This window comes from Gopherus evgoodei, chromosome 8, assembly GCF_007399415.2.
Source record: "Gopherus evgoodei ecotype Sinaloan lineage chromosome 8, rGopEvg1_v1.p, whole genome shotgun sequence".
Taxonomy (NCBI): Eukaryota; Metazoa; Chordata; order Testudines; family Testudinidae; genus Gopherus; species Gopherus evgoodei.
The window spans coordinates 6,264,095-6,287,625 of NC_044329.1; the positions used below are offsets into that span (position 1 = coordinate 6,264,095).

A 23,531-nucleotide genomic window follows, 5' to 3' on the forward strand; every position below is an offset into this window, starting at 1 on the left:
CTCCCGCAGGCATGCCGCCAAATCCGCGTTACCAGCGGACCTCCCGCAGGCATGCCACCAAATCCGCGTTACCAGCGGACCTCCCGCAGGCGTGCCGCTGAAAGCTGCCTTACTGCCGTGCTTGGGGTGGCAAAATACACAGAGTCACCCCGACTGCAGGCAGGCTTTGACAGTTGAGAGGATGGGAGCCTAGACTGAGCCGCCTTCAAGGGGGTAGCCGCTGAAGAGAAGGGGAGGTATTTCACATTTTCCCTGTGGGGTTGTGAGTATCTCCTTTCCTCTTCCGTTTGGTGTCTTTACTTACCTGGTTTCCTCCTCTCCTCTGGCCTCATTTTCCCACAGAAGTGAGGTTAGAGTACTGATCTCTTATGCTGGTGGAAGGGAATCCACGTGTCTGTTTCTTTTCCTCAGCCTCAGCTTCTTTCGTCTCTCTCACACTGTATCAATAGGATTTTCCCACATGCTCTGATAGCTGCGCCATTGGATGCTCATAGGAAAATAAGCCTGATTCAGAATGTCAGGGAATCTGGCTGCTGTCTGGCAGAGGCATTGGGGCACACGAAAAATAACTGAAACAGCCTCGAATGGTCTGTAAACCAGATTATTCCAATGGCATTTTGCTTGTCATAAGTTAATAACAAGCAAATAGAGTGTGAGACGCAATGAAGGGGCTGTCATCCTTGGGCTGCCTGGCAATAGCATGAGGAATGACTCTTCCGCTGCGTTCCTCACGTCTGCGCTATGCAGCCATCTGGGCTGAGGGAAACGGTCTTTGCCCACACTGCGAGCGCCGTCTGCTTCTGCAGCTGTTCAGCGTTGGGCTTCTCTAAGGGCTTGCAGGCTCCCTGCCATGACAGGGAAGGACACCACTAACATACTGTCAGTGCAATCCTTGAGCCTGAAATCCACTGCAGCTTTCCCTTGTGCTAAGTCACCCCCTTTCCCATAGGTGATAAGCCTATAGCTCTAGAAATCTGGAGATCTGATGCAAATGAGGTAATGCCCTAATTTTCAAATTTGAATATCCATGGCATCATTTGAATAAAATCACTCTTCTTCCCTTCTGTCTCCCATCTGAGATTTCCCCATTTCACATCTAGTGTTTCCCCTGGCCACCTCTCTGGCCTAGTTTCTCCCATCTCCACCGCCTTTCTGGTTCCCCTCTTTGTCCCTCAAATTTCCCACTGCTCATCCACAATGGGATGTCCTGACCACAAAAACCCTGCCTAGAGTGTAGCCCCCAAACCGCCCATAGCCACAGAAGTACAGCTAGAGCTGAATAGAATAGTACCATTCTATTCACTATCAGTCCTTGGTGGCTGTGAGTGAGCCGAGGGTTATCGTCCTCAAGGCCAGATCTTCATGGTTACCATTCTCGAGGGCTCCTAGGGGTCTGTATGGTTTAGATCCCTAATACTTCCATCCAGGACTCTTACCATAGAAATGCGGCCTATAGCTCCTTCCTCGAGACCATTCCCCTGCTCTCCCAGTAAGGGCAAGAACTAAGAGATAGTGCTCAGCGACGGATGCCCAGACTTGGGAGTCTCTAGCCAATCTGGGGGACTTAGCAGCTTTGCCTTCCCCCACCCTACTCTTGCAGTGAGGGCTAGAGGCAACCCAGGGACTGGGAGGGGGGTAAAGAGAGGAAAATTCCCGCCCGATATGAAACCAGCACATTCTGTCTCCCCTGACAACTCTAGCCCTGAGTCTCCTTCCTGGTTCTTCTCTTCAGCTGGAGATGCTCCATTGTTCCCTCTGCCTCTGATCAGGCCTTTTAGATTTTATATCAAACAACACGAAAGGGGCTGTCACTGAGTTATCCTCCTTGTGGGACCTCCTTCCTGTCCTACCTACATACTTCCCTCCATGTCCTGGTGGTGAGACACCTAGAACGCCTGCCAGCTGCCAAGCTTTAATTCACACACACCCCAGCTTCCTTGGAGCAAAATTCTTCTTTTATACTATAGTATGATACAGCTTCCCCCCCGCCTCACCTCTGTTTTATTTCTCTTCCCCATCCCAGGTGGTGATGACGACATGGATTTCGATATTGAAAAGAGCACAGGCAGCCTGGTCATTGCGAGAGCCCTAGATGCAAAGAAGAAGCCAAGCTATAACCTTACAGTCGAAGTCACTGATGGGTCGAGTTTCATCAGGACCCAGGTAAGTTCCTGAAGGCTGTTAAAGTCGCTAATCTTTCCATTGTCTTCAACAGGCTTTGGATCGGGCCTTAAAAATGAAAGTCTCATTGCATTGTGCCCATTTGGGCTGGGCTATAAATCCTTCTTACACTTCCCGGGCTCAGGGTTTATATATTGCCAGAGAGTCACATGATGAGGGAAGATAAGGCCTGTGCCCTAAGGACTGTACACTCTCATTTAAACTCTTGCGCGCAATCCTTTAGTCATTTATATCAGAAGAGTCCCGCAGGAAATCAACCTAAGTGAAAGAAGGGAGTTGAGAGGGATGAGTAAGAAGGAGGCTGTTTAATCCTTTTATCCGGGTGCTTTGCTCAGCTCTTCCGGTTGGAGGAGCGAGAGTGAGACGTCAGAGAGGACACAGAGCATTGGAGGATCAGGATGTGTACACAGCGGAGACACAAGGCCCTGAGAACCGAAGAGGCAGCAGTGACCGATATAGGGGGGATACACCCATTCAAATGTTATTCCCATTTCTTCCCTGTTTGGGACTGCAGCGACCTCTCCCGTTCTCAGCACAAAGGAGACTAGCCTCAGGCTGGTGACGTGGAGAGAAGGCTGGGGAACAGAAAGCAGGAGGCCGAGGCTCTCTGCTCTACTCCTTCCTCAATTCTGTATCCAAAGGCACAGCCCTTCTCCACCTGTACAAGTTGAGGATGCTCCACCCTGAGAGGGATTGCTCGTTCTTGGACCATTACCCTGCAGAGAAGTCAAAAATCAACAAGCATTTTCCAATGGGGCTGTAACCTTGACTGACTCATCAGTGTGCCTTGTGGTAACTCGTGGTGGGGAATTCACTGGGGTGGTTTGTAGGGGGAGGTTAGCAAGGATATTAGATAGGCAGAGTCTGCCATTGCACTGAAATTCACTGGTGACCACCAGCTATCTTCAATGTCACAAACTATAATTCCAAATAAAAAACAGCCACCACCTTGGCTGCAGTAGCATAGCTAAGGGAGGAGCAGGGGGAGCGGCTGCTCCCACTGAGCACATTCCCCAAAAGTGGTGCTTTTTTAATTTTTACTCACTCGGAGGCCGGGCGGCACCTCGGCGGTGGGTCCTTCAGTCACTCCGGGTCTTTGGCGGCAATTCGGCGGTGGGTAATTCAGTGGCAGGTTCTTCAGTCTTCGGCAGCAAGACTTGGGTTTTTCTTTTTTTTCCTTTGCTGCTTCGCGGTGGGCGGCACCTTTTTTTATGTATTCGCTGCCCCTGCTGTCAGAACCTGGCTACACCTGTGCTTGGTTGATGCCCATTTCCAGCCTCCCACAATCTCATCATTGGTTTATTTTGGCCCTGGTGGGCCCTGCTGGTTGTCAGCGAACTTGCTGTTGCAAAACACCATGGCATGTTTGATTTTCTTAAAGGGAAGCAAATCATTACAGCGGGCTGGGTAAGATTTGGTCAAGAGATGCAGAGGGGGTGTAATGGAGGTGGGAAGAGAGGGATTCAGGAGAATTAGACATTGGAGAGATCCAGCCAACCTCCCCAGCAGAAACAGGGTTTGCAGTCTGCAGGCTTTGCCATAAAATATGCAAGGGGATTTTTTTTTTTTAAATAAGTGCAAACTGCAACACTTGTTTTTGGAGCCATATTTTCACGCAGCTCCTGATATGTACAAGCACCTCCCACTCACCATTCCCACTCCCTCAGTTTCCCAATGTGAAATTAACAAGAAGCAGCATGACATTAGCCAGCAAAGCCAAGACCAGTGGCTGCATTAATGTTTTCAGGGCAAACCATGAGCGTTTCTCCATACACCAACAGCAGACACTTTCAGTCTAAATGGCTTTTTAGACTGAGAGATCAGCAAGACTACAGTGAGCAAAGGTAAAGTCTCAATGAAAAGAGCACAGTGTGCATCTTCTTGGATAGCCTGCACTGAAATGAGCACAAAATGGCTGCTAATCCTTGCAGAGTCTTAGGGGATTTAAAGGTGCTGCATTCAGCAAACCGAGGCACAAGAGTTACATACCTAACTGTACCACACAATATTTACTGGTCAGGCTGTGTTTTTAATTTTTCCTGCAACCCTTTGATTAGTAAATAGGATTGGCCCCCAAAACAGGATTCCCCTGCATAATATACTACTTCCTCTGCAGGCCTACATCCATGTGATTGACATTAACCAGCACCGCCCCCAGTTCCGGGAGAGCCATTATGAGCTGATGATTCCTGAGGACACGCGACCTGGGACAGAAATCCTTCGGGTCAGTGCAACAGATGAGGACAAAGGGAAGGGTTTGATCTACACCCTCCATGGCAGCGTGGATCCCAGAAGTGCCCGGCTTTTCCAGTTGGATGCGAGCAGCGGAGCTATCGTGACTGCAGAGAGGCTCAGTTCTCAATCCATGCTGCAGCACGTCTTAACAGTGATGGTATGTTAGAGCAAAAGCATCAGACTGCTGAGCTGGAACATGGTATGGGGTCCCTTTGTCCATCAGAAATACGGCTGGGTGACTTGAGAAGTTTAAACTGGGCCAACGTTTTTGAGGGGAGGGAAAGGCAGGCCTTTCGCTTTCACCATGTAACACACCAGATAAACGTGCTAATGCCTGATCCACATTGAGGTTAAGAGCCTATTGGTGCTGCCAGCTAACAAAGTTACTCCTTCAACTCAATTGGTAGAGGCCTGTGCTTTGGCCCTGAAGGGCATAGGTTCAGTCCCTGCTGAGGATAGTACAGGGTTATTACAATCAAAACATCTCTGTCTTGATGAGCATTTGGAAGAGTAACTGAGAAGCACTACCCCATAATGGCCCTCCCCTCACTGAGCATAATGTTAACCTGCTCTTCCTCTCTGCCATTCAGGTGAGGGACCAGGAAGTCCCCATCAAACGGAACTTTGCCAGGGTTGTCGTCCACGTGGAAAACTGCAACATTCACCCTCCACAGTTCGCCAGGGTCCACTATGAAGCAGAGGCACTGGACTCAGCGGCAGTAGGCACAGAGGTTGTACAAGTCAGAGCCCTGGATCAGGACCAAGGAGCTAATGCTGAAATCCGCTACTCTCTTCAGGCAGGTGAGGGACATGTTAGTAAAGAACTTGCGTGCAGCATGGATCCAGACACTGGAGCAATCTTGTCAAATTAGTGGGATCCACCATTCGGTGGCTGGTCCTATTTCTATGTACCCTCAATATTACCACTGCTGAGCTCTTGTGATCTGCAGAGCTGAAACAGAGCTATCTCCCTGGCTGAGGCAGCAGGAGCCAGGCTGAACTTCTTCCATTGGGAAGTTGCTTTTGCATTCCCCCTTGTAGAAACAGACCCGTTGACCTCTCCTGATGTGCACAGACTCAGCTTCACTTGATGTAGAAAGTATAATTAGGAACCCTATACAGTCGTGGTTGGTCATCCAATCTCATTCCTCTCTGGGTTCTGGTAGAAGGAAACAGGCAGCTCTTAAAAAATGGAGAAAGTGCCCGGAAAATCAGCCCTGTTGGTGAACTGCAGGAGAAGGCTTGCTAGGAATAATACGTCCTGGCATTTCTTCCTTGTGCCCAGTCCCCCGACTCTGACTTCACTTCAGCACAAACTCACATTATTCCCTATAGGCTCATATCTTCAAGCCACCAGAGCCTAGCTTCTGCATGAACATGCTTCCAGGGCACACTTAATGTCTCTAATTGATGTACAGGCTGACTGCACAGGGTTAGCAGAGCTGAATGAGCTCCAGATTCCTGAATATCTTAAAAAGAGCCATAGCCTGCCAGACAATCACAGCACATTATGCCATTTCTAACAGCTATATCTATCCCCAACCTGTGTTGGAAATGGGAGCAGTACATGGATGCACATTTAGAAATGGTTCATTCCTCTATCATGTTACAGAATATTAACATACTTTCTTAGAGAAGATAATTTCACCCCTCGGCCACGAGTTCAAGTCTAACCTAAGACATTCATGACTGAAACCCTGGGATCAGCTGCAGCAGCCTCCAGACTACTGTTTGATGGCCTCTGTGAAATAAGTGGATGGTCTCTGTCCAGCCGCTAGTGATCCCTAAACTTATCACCACCTTTCTTGTTGGCTGTCTCTGTAGAGGCGCCAAGAAATTAATTGCTATCGAAACTGAAGTACCTCTTTTCAACTCCTAGTGATGGTCCCTCCAGTTCAAAGGTGCCCACAGACTGCAATGGTCATGTCTTTTATCACTCTAACAGTACAACCCAGACACTTAAGAATGTGCCACTTTGGCTGCTTAGATTGTCAGCACTTTGGGTAGGGCCTGCCTTTTTGTTCTGTGTTTGTACAGGGCCTGGCACATTAGGATCCTGGGCCATGACTGGAGCTCATAGGTTCTACTGAAAAACACATATTATAATAATAATAGTAATGGCGGGGGAGGGAGGATATGGCACAGCCCACGCTGTACCTGTTCAGTACAGAAGTAGAAAACTTCAAGTGCACATTTCACCAGCATTAAATTCACCCGAGTTAAAGAATAATTTTTCTAATAATCCTTATCCTTTATTTACAAGTTTGCCTACAGTTTACAGCAGGATCATTATGTTTAGAGGAAGACCAGCCTATAGGTGCTGGAACTAGAGGTGCCGGGGATGCTGCTGCACCCTCTGGCTTGAAGTGGTTTTCATTATATATGGGGTTTATATATGGCTCTCAGCACCCCCAATATACAAATTGTTCCAGCATGCCTGGACCAGCCTATCCATTAATATAGACTGTTATTTCCCAATAAAAGAAACAGACAATGGTTAGCACAAATCATTTGCTATGATACCAGGAATGTCCCTGGAAACAATCCAAGAGAACACAGCCAAAGAGTGGAGTCATCTCTTGATTTTGCCATTTCTTTTATTTCAGGTAACAATGAAGGGTTCTTCAGCATTGACTCGCTGTCAGGAATTATTACAGTTGCCCAGAAACTTGACCAGTCCAAGCAAGAGCATTTAACACTCATTGTAAAGGCAGAAGATCAAGGGTTCCCCCAACTTAAGGACTCCACTGCTGTCCACATTCACATTAAACCCTCCGACAGCACCCCTCCTAAATTTCCAGAGGTGGAATACGTTGCAGAGATCAGCGAATCTGTTGCTGCTGGCTCTCCTCTTATCCTGGTTTCAGCTACAAGTGTGTCACCTGTCAGCTATGAAATAAAAGAAGGAAACGGGGATGGTGTATTCTCTATGAATTATCAATCAGGTCTTATTTCCACTCAGAAGAACTTAGATTTTGAGCAGGTCTCATTTTACCAGCTGAAAGTGCGAGGCACCAACATAGGGGGAGCATTTACGGACGTAACAGTGCTTATCTACGTCATGGATGAGAACGACAATGCGCCTGCCTTTGTTAAGCCTTCCTTTGTTGGCTGGATCAGTGAGAATGCTCCATTGCAAAGCATGGTTATGGATGGAAACCATGCCCCACTGGTAGCACATGCAACAGATGCTGACCAAGATTCGAATGCCTTGCTGGCCTATGAAATTTTAGAACGGGAGGCACTGAAATATTTTAATATAGATCCGAGCATGGGAACACTTACCACTCGTGCTGACATTGATTATGAGCTCATCCCAGTTTTCTACTTCAGCATACATGTCCATGACAGGGGCAATCCCTGTTTATTTGCATCCACGCCTGCCAAGGTCATAGTCTATGTCAAAGATGTGAATGACTCTCCTCCAGTATTTTTAAATGACACTTACGAACTTTCTGTCTTGCTGCCTGCCCACCCAGGCATGGAGCTTTTGGCAGTGCAAGCAGAAGACGCAGATTCGGAGGTGACTTATAGCATAGCGGAAGGCAACCTTGACAATGCTTTCTGCATTCACCCACTCACCGGTCTCATCTCCGTGCTTAATGCTACCCTCCTGGGAAGTTATCGTGAGCTCACAGTCAGAGCTGGTGATGGCTCATATAAGAGTACGGCTCTGGTCAGGATAAATTTAATCGAAGCCCAAGTTACTGCCTTAAAATTTGATCAGGACTGGTACACAGCAACAGTGCTGGAGAATGCTACAGATCAAGAGACCCTGATTGTTCTTGGAGTCAGGGGGAATCAGCTAAATGAGCCGCTCTTTTATTCCCTCTTAAACGGCACGGAGAAGTTCAAAATGATCCAGGCGTCAGGAGTATTGCAGACCAAGCGTGTGGAGTTTGACCGTGAAACACAGGACACGTATGAGGTTGCCGTGGAAGTAAAGGACAGTAGAAACCCACCCAGGGTGTCTCAGGCTACAGTCAAAGTTTACGTGCAGGACGTCAATGACAATCCTCCACAGTTTGAGAACGTGCCGTATTACACATTGGTTCAGGATGGAACGGAACCGGGCGATGTCCTTTTTCAGGTATCTGCCACTGACAGAGACATAGGAGACAATGGAGCCATTACTTATTCATTAGCAGAGTTCTATGAGTACTTCTGGATTGACCCCTACCTGGGGGACATCTCGCTCAAGAAACCCCTCGATTATCAAGCTTTAAATAAATACACCCTTAAAGTTATCGCTAGAGATGGTGGCAAGCCTCCCTTGCATGCTGAAGAAGAGGTTTTAATCACCGTGAGGAACAAATCCAATCCTTTGTTCCAAAGCCTTTACTATACTGTGAAAGTGCCGGAAAATATCCCCCTGTACACACCTATTCTCCACACGCAGGCTCGTAGTCCCGAAGGCCTGCGACTCATCTACAACATCATGGAAGAAGAGTCCCTTAAACTTTTCAACATGGACTTCAAGACCGGTGTCCTTACTGTCACTGGGCCGCTGGACTATGAATCAGAGACAAAACATACATTTACGGTGAGAGCCACAGACACAGCGTTGGGGTCCTTTTCGGAAGCCACGGTGGAAGTAGAGGTGGAGGATATTAACGATAACCCACCTGTATTTTCTCAGATGCTTTACACAGCATCTGTCTCAGAAGGCTTGCCAGCTCAGACCCTCGTTGTCCAGCTCTTTGCTTCTGATAAGGATTCAGGACGAAACAAAGTAATTTCCTATCAGATCTTGGATGACAGTTCAGATGCTACCAAGTCCTTTGATATTGACCCTAACACAGGAGAAATCACAACGGCCCATGTGCTGGATCATGAAACAAACCACCAGTTTCTCATGAAAGTAAGAGCTACAGATCACGGAACGCCCCCACTTAGCAGCGAAGCCCTGGTAATCATTGACGTGGCAGACATAAATGACAACCCCCCGGAGTTCAGCCAACCTCAGTATGAAGCCAAGGTGAGTGAAATGGCCACTTGTGGCCACACTGTGATAAAGGTCCAGGCCCTGGACCCTGACAGTGGAGACATCACCAGACTGGAGTATGTAATACTCTCAGGCAATGACAAAAGACATTTTGCCATCAACAGCACTTCTGGAATAATTTCCATGCTCAACCGCTGTAGAAAGGACCTTGAGTCATCTTACAACCTCAAGGTCTCTGCTTCAGATGGAGTTTTCAAGACCACTGTGCCCGTGTACATCAATACCACCAATGCAAATAAATACAACCCATCTTTTTGGCAAAATGTATATGAAGCAGAGCTGGCTGAAAATGCTGAGGTAGGAACCAAGGTGATTGAGCTTCTGGCTATTGACCCAGACGATGGCCCATATGGCACTATAGATTATACCATCATAAACAAACTTGCCCATGAGAAGTTCTCCATCGACAATAAAGGCCACATTGCCACACTGCAGAAGCTGGACCGGGAAAATTCCACTGAGCGAGTCATTGCTATTAAAGTCATGGCAAAGGATGGTGGCGGGAAGGTGGCTTTCTGCACAGTCAAGATAATCCTTACAGATGAGAATGACAACCCACCTCAGTTCAAAGCCTCCGAGTACACCCTGTCCATTCAGTCCAATGTAAGCAAAGGCTCCCCGATCATACAGGTCCTAGCTTATGACGCCGATGAAGGCGGGAATGCAGACGTCACCTACTCCGTTGATTCGGTGGAAGGCATTGCAGAGGATGTTGTTGAGATCAGTGCTTCCACTGGGGTTGTTAAAGTCAAAGAGAGCCTCGTTGGGTTAGAAAACAGAGCATTTAACTTCAAAATCAAAGCTGAAGACAGCAGACCCCCTCACTGGAACTCTCTTGTCCCCGTGAATCTTCAGATTGTCCCCAGAGAAGTGTCCTTGCCAAGGTTTTCTGAGCCACTATATACGTTCTCAGCATCTGAGGACCTTCCAGAAGGATCAGAAATAGGGTCAGTGAAAGCTGTGGCAGAGGAGCCCATCATATACAGCCTGGTGAAAGGAACCACCGCTGAAAGCAATAAGGATGAGGCATTCACACTAGACAAGCAAACGGGGGCTTTGAAAGTCAAGAAGGCTGTGGATCACGAGAAAACCAAATGGTACCAGATTGATATCATGGCTCACTGCTCACACCAGGGGACCAAGTTGGTCTCATTGGTCTCAGCAAGTATCCAAGTGAAAGATGTCAATGATAATAAGCCAGTTTTTGAGGCAGATCCCTATCAGGCTTTTGTCACGGAGAACATGCCATCAGGAACCACAGTAATTCAAGTTACCGCTAATGACCAGGACACAGGGAGTGACGGGCAGGTGACCTACAGCCTGGAAGCAGAACCTGACAACATTAGAGGACTCTTCGCCATTGATGGTGAGAGTGGGTGGATCACAACACTGAAACAGCTGGATTGTGAAGCTCAGGAGACCTACCGTTTTTATGTGGTAGCCACAGACCATGGCAGGAAAGTCCAGCTGTCTTCCCAAACTTTGGTGGAGGTCACCATCTCAGACGAAAATGATAATGCTCCACAGTTCACCTCAGAGGTCTACAAAGGTTCGGTGACTGAGAACGCTGAGCCTGGGCAGATCATTGCCACACTCAGAACCACAGATGCTGATATCTCAGAGCAGAACAGACGTGTCACATGTTACATAACTGGTGAGCTGCTATTAATTTTAACTCTTGAGCTGGCAAGAATAGTTAGCATATAATCTTAGGGACAGATTCTGCTACCTTTAGTCACACTGAATAGTACCTTATTCTGCAAACAGTCCCATTGCACTACTTATTCCATGCATTGTATTAAGGGCGTTCCAACAGGGGTGTTGCAGCGATCTCAGAGCGAGTCATAATGTTTTGTTTCTTGTGGAGAGCTCTGATACACACACACACACACACACACACACACACACACACACACACACACAATGTGCCTGATTTTCTGGTATTTAACATGTTCAAGATGCAGTCAATGAGATCTATGAGCACTCCGCACTTCTGAGAATTAGTCCTTATATGTCTTGTAATTGCCTATGCTTGCCCAGTGATGTAGTTAGCCCATTGTCTGTATCAAATAATGTCCAATATTGTAGTTTCAAACATACTAAAGTTTTCCACTATTAAGAAACAATAAGGAGATTATTGCACACCCAGAATGGAAGCCAGGCCAATCAAAATTAACCACAACCTATACAAAAAAAAAAAAAAAAAGTCAAAAGATGATTGAAAACTCAAATGTCCGTACTTTATTTCGACAAGTAATTGCATGATTTTGTAGTATGTTTTGACTACAAAGGGTCTTTCTCAACAGTGAAACAAATGCTTAAAATTAAAATGTTTGTTCCAGCTCAGATAAAGACCCTTCAGGGTCAAAGCATTTAGCCAGATCATGCTGTAGCCTGTGATCTGTTCAATCTTTTAAAACAGAAGAAGTGTGTCTGTTTTTTCAATTTCTTTTTAGCCTGTTTTTTGAATACCTGGTTATTTTTAACTCATCTGGCTGAGTATGTTAGGCTGCTTTTGTCAGAACATTTCTGGCTTAAGATCTGGTTTCAGATTACTTTACGCCCTGGAAAACGCACTTTGATGTTGTTTGGGCTTTATTTATGTTTTCACTATTTTGGGTTGGGCGGCTTCATATGTAGTTAAAATTCTAAACAATAAATGTACTAACGCAGGCCCTACAAACTGTAGCAAAATAACACAGAATGCAGTCAAGAAGCACTTACCTTTAGGATCCCTAGAAGAGAAACCATTCAAATCACTATTTAGGGGGGAATCCTCTCATGCATTCTTTCCCCCTTCCCCTCTTAACTGAACTGCCTGTTTTTTTAGCTAATGGGGAATGTGCATCAGAAAGAAACGTGGGGTTAATAAGAGGTAAGCTGATGCCTGTCAAGCGCTGATGAACTGGATCATGGGACACAGCACATGCTATTTTGAAGTAAACTTATAGAAGGGGTTCATCATAAATATGCTAACAAATCCAGGGCATCCTAGGTCTTGGTGGTGTCACTCTTCTGTATGCCAAGGCCACTTGGAACTTCCTGGGGTTGTGATGATAGAACTCTGAGTGCACAACACAAGGATCTGTGCTGCCTCAGGTAATGGTGAGTGTCACATTGTGAGGCCTGCAGTTTTGTAGCAGGAGGATCTGGGTGCTATTCCCATTGCTGCCATGAAGTTCTCAGTAGCCTAGTGAATAGCATGACAGCTGAGAAGGCCTAGGTGGCCACTGACTGGTCATTAGATGTTTTAAACCAGTGGCTCTCAAACTAGGGCACTGGAATTGTGCCAGTGTAAGCAGAGGGTGTACCAGGTGAGAGGAAGCAATGTGTGTGTATGGCATAGGCGCTGCTACACCAGGTCCCTCACTTACATCAGGCCATGAAGCGCTGTACGCCAGCAGCATATGTTCGAGTCGCCTCCTTGCAACTTTCATTTACACTGGGGCAGGGTGGCTGAGAAGCAGGGAGCCAAACCGGCTTCCTCCATTGCACCCCAGGAGAATCAAGCCCAAGCATTTTTATTTTTAACGGGGACTGCAGGAGGGGTGGCCATCACATCCCTCAGCTTGCGCCACTTCCCACAGCTCCCCATTGGCCTGGAGAGGCAAACTGCCGCCAGTGGGAGCAGCAATCGGCTGAACCTGCGGATGTGGAAAGTAACAAACCAGCCCAGCCCGCCCCGGGCTTTCCCTGAACAAGCAGCGGCCCTAGTTTGAGAAGCACTGTTTTAAAACACAGAGCAAGTTAAAAATAAAAATGCTTGGGCTTGATTCTCCTGAGGTGCAATGGAGAGAGCCGGTTTGGCTCCCTGCTTTTCAGCCACCCAGCCCCAGCGTAAAGGAAAGTTGCAAGGAGGCAACTTGAACTTATGCCGCTGGCGTACAGTGCTTCATGGCCTGATGTAAGTGAGGAACCTGGTGTAGCAGTGCCTATGCCATGCACACACAGATCCATTGCTTCCCCTTACCCTGTACACCCTCTGCCTCTGCTTACACTGGCACAATTCCAGTGCAGGCCATCAGTTCTTTGCCACAGGAGATTCCCACAATATGGGTGAATTCTCCAGGAGTAGTCATAGGTGCTGGAATTAAGGGTGCTGCTGCACCCCCTGACTTGAAGTGGTTTCCATCAGATGCAGGGTTTGCAGTTTTGCTCAATGGCTCTCAGCACCCCCACTATACAAACTGTTCCAGCGCCCCTGGGGGTAGTTTCTGACCACTTTAAAGTTCACTTTCTGTCATGTTAGCAGCACAAAGCAAACTTGGCAGACTGGAGAATCTGGCCCGCTAGCATTTACGCAACCGCCTTGATTCACTTATTATATCATTAAAAGTAGCTACAGGAGATCAGTTGCACTAGTACATTTAAAAAAAAATCTTTTCTTGCACTGCAATAATGAATAATCAGTGTTTGCATTTCTATGTATGTGTAGCTTCCAGGTCTCTTTCGCCACATATAATTCTATTGTGTTTGGAGAGTAAGAAAGAGATGGACGGACTTTTGGAAATGGGATACAGTACGTGCTTTTGTGCTGGCTCATGGGTATATCGCTGGGACATTTCAAAGCTCTTGAAAATAACTTTTTGAAAACAACTTGTTCTCCCCCCAAGTAGCTCATGTAATATTTAAGGAACCAATGACTGAGGCATAAACGGTATTTCCTGGGGCTTAAAGTGCAGTGGGGAGGAGTCAGAGGCCTCAGATGGAGCCAATAGGACATTCCTGCCCATTTTTCCTTACAGCTGCTTCTAACACATGCAAGGTCTGCAGCAGGTTGCATGGAGTGGGTGAGGTGGTACAGGAGACAAGCAGCATAGCTGTCCCCAACCCCTGTTCCCGAGTTTCAGTGCTCGCTGGACACTGTATTTACTCACTCTGTCTTCTGTATCTTTCCAGAAGGAGACATGTTAGGACAGTTCAGTGTTAAACAGGTTAAAGAAGACTGGAAAATCATTTCCAAGAAGCCTCTCGACAGGGAAAGTATAGAGAAATATCTCCTCAAGGTCACAGCGTCTGATGGGAAATTTCAGGCCGTCACGGAAGTGGAGATTTTTGTCCTCGATATCAATGACAACAACCCTGAATGCAAGCAGGTAAGGCAAGGGGAAAAGGCAACAGAAGTCGAACTGATGACAGAGCTGGCAAAGTGAACGTGGCTTGGTCTTGTTGTAATTCTTGTGCAGAGCTATCTCCTTATTACTTTGACCATACTCACCATGTTTTAATTAAGCAACATGGTAACTAGGGGATCAGACCCAGACTCCAGATGAGTAAGGTAGCTGTGGGTTACAACACGAGCAGTGTGACGGATAACATATAGAGGCAAAGGGTGGGGGAAGCTTTCTGGGTAGGGGAATGAAAATCAACAAGCCAGGTCTCCCGTTAGGCTAAAGGATGTCCATCACAGGGGATGGCTAAGGGGTTTGGCAGTAGTGACCTCTAGGTCACTGGTATGAATCAAGCTCACGTTGAGAATGACCAAAAGTTGTTACTCTCCAAGCGATGTTCAATAGCCTCTGTGAAATGAGTTTGCTGACCTCAGCCCAGTTTCCAGTGGGCAGGCTTCCTCATCACAAAAGACACAGATGCTTATTAACAACCTTGAGGCACTCTCAGCAAAGAGACCAAGGAGCAGACATTAAATTATCCTCTCCCACCAGAGGTGGTCCCTCTTGCACAGAACACTGACCAGCCACATAGAGGCACATTGATCTATGCATAGAGGATTGAGTCCCCGGGCCTATCATTCTACCACTGGTTATGAGCACTGTAATACACACCCACACATATATCATAAAACAGATTTCCCTTTATATCAAATGGAAGCAGCAGTGAAACCTGAAGGAGACTGCTGCAGCTGAAGCTGCAGGACCCAATTCACTGGCAAATCTGATAGCCATCTGCTTGGAGAAGAGGTGGGAGAAAAGCAGGAGAAGCCTGGACAATGTCAGCCTTCTTTTTACCAGCTCCCTGCTCCTTTATTTGAAATCACAACATCTAGCCATAAAGTTTTGTTATGTTGGCTGGAGCATGCATGTCCTGTACACAGAATGACTCCAGGCACGTCTGAGCACGATAACTTCTCTCCTTTCCAGATTCTCTACACCAGGAAAGTCTCTGAAGATGCACTCCCTGGGTTTTTCATTTTGAAAATATCAGCCACTGACTCTGATGTTGGCAGCAATGCGCAGATAATGTATAGTCTGCACGGTCCTGGTGCCGAGGAGTTCAGATTGGATCCACAGACAGGTAAGACCTTCACCTGCCATATGGCAGTTGGCAGAGAACAGCGGGTTTATGTTCTCTTCCCCACCCACTCAGTTCGGAGATCAGTTGCAGCTGCAGAGGAGGCTCCCTGGTGCTGCCTGCCCCTTATCTCTTGTTGAATAAACAAAAAAGCCTTTAATTTCAGCTCTGTCAAGGTAGCAGGAAAGGGCAAACAGGGAGCCTCCTTCATTTATTGCAATATCTTTAAAATACTGGTTCTTTTCTTGAGTTAACTGAGTGCTCTTATCACTGACTTCCTTTAAAAATGTTTGGAGTTACCCGGGTGGGTTTTTAGTGCTTGGGGAAGGGGAAGGACTAAAGTTACAGTCTACAGCCAGGCAAAAGAGGAGAAGGTGGATTTTAGGGGGCAGGAATGAGCCAAGAGCTTTGAGCAGGGGGTTGGACTAGATGACCTCCTGAGGTCCCTTCCAACCCTGATAGTCTATGATTCTATGAAGAGACATGGGTTCCATTCGAAGCTGTAGCAAGGTCTTTCTGCATGACCTTTGGCAAGATTTCATCTTCTTGGGTCTCAGTTTCCCCATCTCTAAAAGAGAGAGAATACTTATCTGCCTGAGGGGTGATTAACTCAATGTTTGCGAGGACTGAGATCTTGCTATCAAAGTGCAGTTTATGACAGCTCAGACACATCCTGTGCAAACTTCCCTTGCGCAGCGTCCTGCCTCTTCTAGGCCACTCCTGTGCAAAGGCGGAGAGTGATATCGGAATAGCTTATAGCACTGAGATGGGCTTTTTCTCGCTGCTAACTGGGCCGGAGCTAGGTTTTGAACCCAAGTTTGCTGTCTCCCAAGGCTAGTGCATTGACAGAGTGTGTCATATAGCCCTCTTTACCAAAATTCTCTTAGATTGCAGCCGTTGCCATCTCTTCTTATTTCACTAGGGGAGCTGACCACTTCTGCACCTCTAGACCGGGAGCAGAAACCTACGTACCATCTTGTCGCCAAGGCAACAGATGGTGGAGGCCGTTCCTGCCAGGCAGATATAACCCTAGTCATAGAGGATGCGAACGACAACGCTCCGAGGTTCTTTCCCAGTCATTTTGCCGTAGCTGTCTTTGATAACACCACAATGAAGACACCCATTGCAGTGGTCTCTGCCAGGGATCTCGACGAAGGTGAGTCAGAACGGGATTTCTAGCCGGAGTTCTTTTACGTCATGGATAGAATTTCTCAAAATAAAGGGAAGGAATGCAGCAAAGGGCATAGACAGCTGTGACTTGGTGCAAAGGTGTCTGGCTCTTTGAGCCAAACTCCTCGTTGCTTGCACATTCTGGAAGACCTTGAAGACCCTATAGGAAACTTGATACGTGTGTAAACTTCAGAAGATACCAGCTGAGGGCATCTTAGTAACTTAGAAGTAGGATTATGCACAACCAGGTAGAAGACTGAAGTTCCAGTCTCTACTGGCCTCTTTCTCATTGGGCCAGTATTTGCGGGAGCACTGCAGAGCTGCTGGATGCAAATATCACCGCTGATGGAGAATGGGAGCCAATGGTAGTAGTGAGGAAGGCATATAAATGGGGTGGGAGGAAGAGAAGGCGAGGGAAGAGAAATGAAAATGATCTTCGGGAAATTGCTTGGATTTTTCTTGTGACCCTGGGTTTCCTGAGCCCTGAATAAGGCTCCTGGAAGAGCTCCTCTGTGAAGGCTTTTTTTACAGTGGTGATTGTATATGTGAGACTAGAATCTCAAAAACTAGGGAACAACAGCATATCAGAGACAAATATCTGACGGATGGCTGCAGGGATGGATAAAAGGTTGGCTCCACATTGGATGGATGCACACGTGAACTGGGACTTAAATGCAACCAAAAGACTCAGTGTCTTTCTTGGGTTTAAGTTCATTTGGGTACGCGTAGTTCTACTGATTATAAACTATGAACCCATGTCAGTGCTGCCCTGTGATTAATTCAGTCTGCCCCGTTATCCTTCCAGGCTGCAATGCAGAAGTGATCTATTCTCTCACTGACTCAGCTGATGGATACTTTTCAATTGAGGAGACTACTGGGATAATCCGGCTAGAGACGCCCCTAAAGGACACTCATATTTCAGCGTTTGAGCTGACGGTTTGTGCAACAGACCGGGGCTCCCCGCGTCCCCTCTCTACTCTCACCACCGTCACTGTCTCTGTGGTGGATCTGACTGAATACCTGCCGGTTTTCCTGAGCACCGAATATGTGGCCATGGTCACGGAAGACGTGGCCGTGGGCACTGAGGTCCTCCGCCTGTCTGCGCTGACCAGGGACGGCGCTGAGAACATGGAGATCAAGTACGAAATCGTGAATGGGAATGATCATGGGAAATTCCGAATCAACTCAAACACAGGTAGATCTTGTTCCATGGCACGTCCTGCTGGACTGGCAGTGACACCATCCTAGTCAGTGCCCGTTTTCGTGGTTTCTCTCTGTCTGCCTGTCTGCTGCTTCTCCCTTTCTCCTTCGTATTGTAATTCATGTAGTTTGTTTGCATTCCATAAGCTCTTTACCTGACTTCCCTCTTTTATTCTAGCCCCTTCTCATGACTCTTAATACTTTCTTTTCCCATCGTCATCCTCCCTTCCACACACACACCCTTATCTTTCTCTGGAGGTCTTTTCTTATCTTCTTTCATTCCCATCTCTCTCTCCACTCCCCTCTCCTTTGATCTTTCTCTCTCTCTCCCCTCTTATCTTCCCTGCTTTCATTTAACATTTTTCCTCCCTCTCTCCCCAAGTGCTTTTTTAAAACCATGTTTCATATTTTAAAATAGCTTCTCTCGTCTTTCCCTGCTCGATGGCTCCCCACCCCTATTCCCCATCCCCTACGCTCAGCCCTGTGCTCTTTCTTGCCCAGATACGGAGTATGATTTGTGAGGAGGGAGGGATATGTAATTCTCCGCTACCCTAAATACAGACACCAGATTCTCTGAGGGAACAATCCAAAGTCCATTGAAGTTAACAGAAAGACTCCTATTGACTTCAGTGGGCTTTGAATCACGCTTCTGGGGGATGATGGATAAACATAGAACAGAGAGTGAAGATTTTTCCATTCTGAATGCTCAGGATGGTTTTGTTCCCTTGTTGTTTGGTACTGGAGGAGAAACACTCCATCCTGATCCCACAAGGAATCTGACAGAGCAGAGAGTGCTACAATAGGTAGCTATTCAACGAGCATGGATAAAAATGGGATTATTACTCATGCAGCAGGTGCTAAGGCAGCCTTGATGAGCTAGCGTAATACGCCATATTGTTTACCCAAAAAGATGATAAAGGCTGCCTATTGCAAGAACAATGTCATATTCCCTGAGATAACCACTTCAGTATGACAATGGAGGCCTTCAGCCCTTCACTAGATCATCCCAATCCAAGATGCTGTCCTTATCTCTATCGTCCCAGCCCCAGCCCTCTCGCTAACTTTTCCACAAAGATCACTTCTTCAGAACGTCCATCCTAATAGACTTGGAGCAGAATAATTCCTAGTGAAAAGTTAATATGGGATTTTGGTAATAATCTCATGATGACTTGATTCGAGTACATGGCAACATTCCATCTCCCTCTTTGCTTTCATGTAGACCTCGGTTTCTTGCCAATACACAGAGACATACCCTACCCTTCTGCTTATATACCCACAGACAAACCCAGACTCTTATGCCACCACTTTCAAAGGGGGACAGCTGGCAATCTCCAGCTGATACCTATCTGCCAACTGTCTCTCATATGTCCACATAGGCTTTGACAAGCACCTTTTCTTTCCTGGACGTGGCACTTTTGATGGAATACCTATCATGTTCTGGTTTCACCATAACCTAACCTTATCACCTTATGTATCTTTCTACTTTACTGCAAGGTGCTATTGGTTTATATTGTCCCAGATCTGATCTTTTCCACATACGGAAGCTGTTATGCAGTGAAAGGATATTTTACTTCTTCATGCATTTGACAGAGTTGGGCTAGTTATGAAAAGACTCTGTCTGATTAAAGCTCGTTTTATGTGACGTCACAATTTTTAGTGGCCTGGTATGATAGAATAGAGGTGTAGCCACCATGGCTTTATCTTCCGATGGTTTGGCAGCTGTCTCCTTGATTGATCTGGGGGTCTCTGTAAGACATTACATGTCCTGCATTCAAAGGATCTCCTGTCTTTGCTGTCTGTACACATATACAGGTATCTTGTACGTTAGCGGGAGCCTGGATTTTGAAGTGAGCCATGAGTATTACTTATCTGTTGAGGGCACAAGGAAGGGCTCTGCTTCTCTCAGTGACGTCACCATGGTGGTGATTAATATCACCGACATCAATGATAACATGCCAAAGTTCACACAGGATCCTTACATCACCGAAATCCGAGAGGATGCAGCTGTTGGGGAAGCTATCCTTATGGTAAGACAGAATGGAATAACTCTTGCTTAGCAGCCTAAAGCCAGGTATCCACCCACATTCTCATTCACATTGTGGTAGAGCCTAGAGGCCTCAGTCAGGGGTTGACGCTGTACACACAGATTGATTAGAAGATCCCTGCCCCACAGAGCTTACAGGCTAACTGTATTACCAGAGACAACAGGTGGATCCAGAAAGTGCGGGGCCAGGAGTGAGAAGCACAAGACAAGAGTGAAACTGTTACAACTGTGTGAAAAGTAGTGGTCCCAGCACACCGACTGCAAGGCTATTGTTGAGTGTTTTGTAGGCACCATGGCAGAGGTGAATTTTAAGGAGGGACTTACGAGGAGAGGCTGAGGGAACTGGGATTATTTAGTCTGCAGAAGAGAAGAATGAGGGGGGATTTGATAGCTGCTTTCAACTACCTGAAAGGGAGTTCCAAAGAGAATGGATCTAGACTGTTCTCAGTGGTGGCAGATGACAGAACAAGGAGTAATGGTCTCAAGTTGCAATAGGGGAGGTCTAGGTTGGATATTAGGAAAAACTATTTCACTAGGAGGGTGGTGAAGCACTGGAATGGGTTACCTAGGGAGGTGGTGGAATTTCCATTCTTCGAGGTTTTTAAGGCCCGGCTTGACAATGCCCTGGCTGGGATGATTTAGTTGGGGTTGGTCCTGCTTTGAGCAGGGGGTTGCACTAGATAACTTCCTAAGGTCTCTTCCAACCCTAATCTTCTATGATTCTATTATTTGAAGGAAGATAGCGGAGTGGCCTTGCAGAGTTTTCTCTGTTCCTACCCTTGGCTTCTGCAAGGTACTCTTAAACCTTGTACCAAAAGCAAACAGTCCGTCTTCCCCTCTCATGCCTTAGTCAGAACCTCTCACCCTCAAACAACCAGCAAGACATTGCCTCTGAAACAGGAGACATTTATTCAGGAGCCCCCCGCCTCTTATCGCTCCCCCAATAGGTGTCAGCTGATGACCTGGATGGGGCGATGAACAATCAGATCACATACTCCATTGTGGGAGGGAACCTCCTGGAACACTTCACCATCCATCCCAAGAGCGGACAGATCTGCATTGCCAAACACCTGGACCGGGAGGAGGTGAGTTACAGTCCTAAGATAAGGGCCACCTAAGGCTTGATGCTGTAGATGGGTGAGTTAGAAACCAATGTTACATCACACCACCAGGAAGAGGCTGAAGAAGACTGGGGAAGCACACAGTGCTCATCTGTCAGCCAGGTTTGGAATGATCCATTTAAAACATCGCACTCAGCAGGCCAGGGTAATCAGTTGCCATGCACATGAAACCTTTGGACCCAAGATATTGCTGAAGGGCCAGGAACACATGTGCTGGGGGGCTGGGCTAAAGCAGAGAGAGTATGGTGTAATGGTTAGCACACCTGGCTAGGAGCCAGGAGACCTAGGTTTTCTGGCTGGCTAAGCCACTAGTCTCCTGTGTGATCTTCAGCCAATCAGTTCCCATCTTTGTGACTAAGTTTGTCCACTTGCAAACAGGGGTCGATAATATTTACTTTCTTGGTGAAGCACTTTGAGACATACGGATGGAAAGCTCCAGAGAAAGGCTAAGTGTGATTATCATTAAACTGCCCATTACCCTGTGCTCTTAAATAAGCCTGCACATGGGGAGAATACAACATCAGGACATGAATCCCAGGCTTCCTTCCGCTTCTCCCAATAATCAATGCATGCCATACACCGTCTAGGTTCCCAGCTATACCCTGACGGTCCGAGCCACAGACAGCGGCCAGCCCGCACTGTTCAGTGACGTTGCAGTGCGCGTCCAGGTGACGGACGTCAACGACAACCCGCCCAGGTTCTTCCAGCTCAATTACAGTGTGGTGGTGCAGGTAAGACAGAGCCTCTGCTCAGCGGAGACACTGTTGTCTCTCTTTCATTTCAGGACACCTAAGGGACCCTAAATGAATTACACCAGGGCTGGGGGTGGCGGTTAGCTGTGAAGGGAGATTCTGCTTTGTGTTTGTGACATGATGAACTAATAGCCCTGGGGTCCTGCCCTGCAGCACCCTCCTCCCTGTCCTCTTTGGTCTACATGGCAAGAGGCCAGGCCCTGCACTTCTTCCTGGTCCTTCTGCAGGCTGTGCCCTCCAGCACCACTACACCCACAATCTGGTCACATGTAATTATGAAGGCATTTTCTTGCCCTAGATAACCTGGATTCCCTGGTTAAAAACTGTCCAATGCTTTGGGTAATTTGGGGTGTTTGGTGATGGGTATAATAGGAACAGTTTAAGAACTACAAGTCTGATTTGTGCTCTGGTGAACTGGTCTAGTCTATTTAGTTATCAAAGAGAAAGTTAAGAGGCAATTTAATCATGGCTTATAAATACCTACTCAGACAGAAGACATCTGATAGTAGAGGGCTCTTTAATCTTTCTGACAAAGGCACAGCAAAAGCCAATGGCTGGAAGTTGTATCTATAGATTATGAATTAATTATTTTGATTACTTAAGAATTCCCAGCTATCATTCTGAGGTTTGACAGGTTCTTGTTCCAAGATCAGGCCCATTATTATTATTTTTAGAAAGATAGATAGATAGATAGATATAATTATATATAAGTTACTGAAGTCGCAAATACTCCAACTCAGTAAAGTAGATAGAACTGCTACAAAGTGGAAGTCAGCAAAGTTCAAACAGGAAATACGATGCACATTTTTAACAGTGAGGTTAATTAACCGTTGGACCCTTACCTTGAGATGCTGTAAATGCTCCATTACTTGGAGTCTTTAAATCAAGAAGGCAGTTTTAGCCATTGGTAGTTGGGCTAGATGCAGGAATGCCCAGGGTGAAATCTATGGCCTGGGTTATGCAGGAGGACAGAGTAGATGAGCACAATGGTCCCTGACGGCTCTACAGCAGTGGTGGGCAACGTAGTGGGATCAGGGTAATCCACTGGTGGGCCGCAAGACAGTTTGTTTCCATTGACCATCCACAGGCACAGCCATCTGCGGCTCCCAGTGCACAGGAACAGCAAACCGTAGCCACTGGGAGCTGCAGACGGTCGGTGTAAACAAACTCTCTTGCGGCCTGCAAGCGGATTACTCTGATGGGCCATGTGCACCCATGGGCAGCAGGTTGCCCACCACTGCTCTACAGCCTACCGAACCCCAACTGACTCCAGAGAAAACCTTGAGAACTGCCAAGCCCTGGGCTATCGGAGAGACTAAGACAGCCAATGCTGAACGACAAGATTCACACAAAGGGCCAAACCAATGAAAGCCCAGGGAGAGTTAATTCCTCAGGAGGCAGGGGAGGTTTCTACCTCCTCCCAAAGTTACAAGGAACAACAGCAAGTCAGAGAGTTACATGGATTTTCAGCAGTTAGCTGCAGCCTTGCGTCCAGCCCTGCTCACTGTTCTTCCCATAGCACAAGTGGAGTTGCCATTACAGGAGTTGTAGTAACAGTTATTTGGAATGTAAAA

At 47.0% G+C, this 23,531-nt stretch overlaps 1 protein-coding gene across 2 annotated transcripts in view; it reads left to right on the top strand.

The window, feature by feature from the left end:
• Nucleotides 1-23,531, top strand: part of FAT2 (FAT atypical cadherin 2) — a 78,641-nt gene that overhangs the window by 35,974 nt on the left and 19,136 nt on the right. The window contains exons 7-17 of one of the 2 annotated variants that reach the window (XM_030573369.1): nt 2,024-2,163; nt 4,298-4,573; nt 5,007-5,217; nt 7,023-11,075; nt 14,321-14,517; nt 15,520-15,673; nt 16,593-16,826; nt 17,646-18,035; nt 19,853-20,067; nt 21,032-21,169; nt 21,793-21,936. In XM_030573369.1, coding sequence (XP_030429229.1) covers nt 2,024-2,163; nt 4,298-4,573; nt 5,007-5,217; nt 7,023-11,075; nt 14,321-14,517; nt 15,520-15,673; nt 16,593-16,826; nt 17,646-18,035; nt 19,853-20,067; nt 21,032-21,169; nt 21,793-21,936 — 6,152 coding nt within the window. The remainder of the gene's footprint in view (nt 1-2,023; nt 2,164-4,297; nt 4,574-5,006; nt 5,218-7,022; nt 11,076-14,320; nt 14,518-15,519; nt 15,674-16,592; nt 16,827-17,645; nt 18,036-19,852; nt 20,068-21,031; nt 21,170-21,792; nt 21,937-23,531) is intronic. The other variant, XM_030573370.1, reaches the window with a different exon arrangement.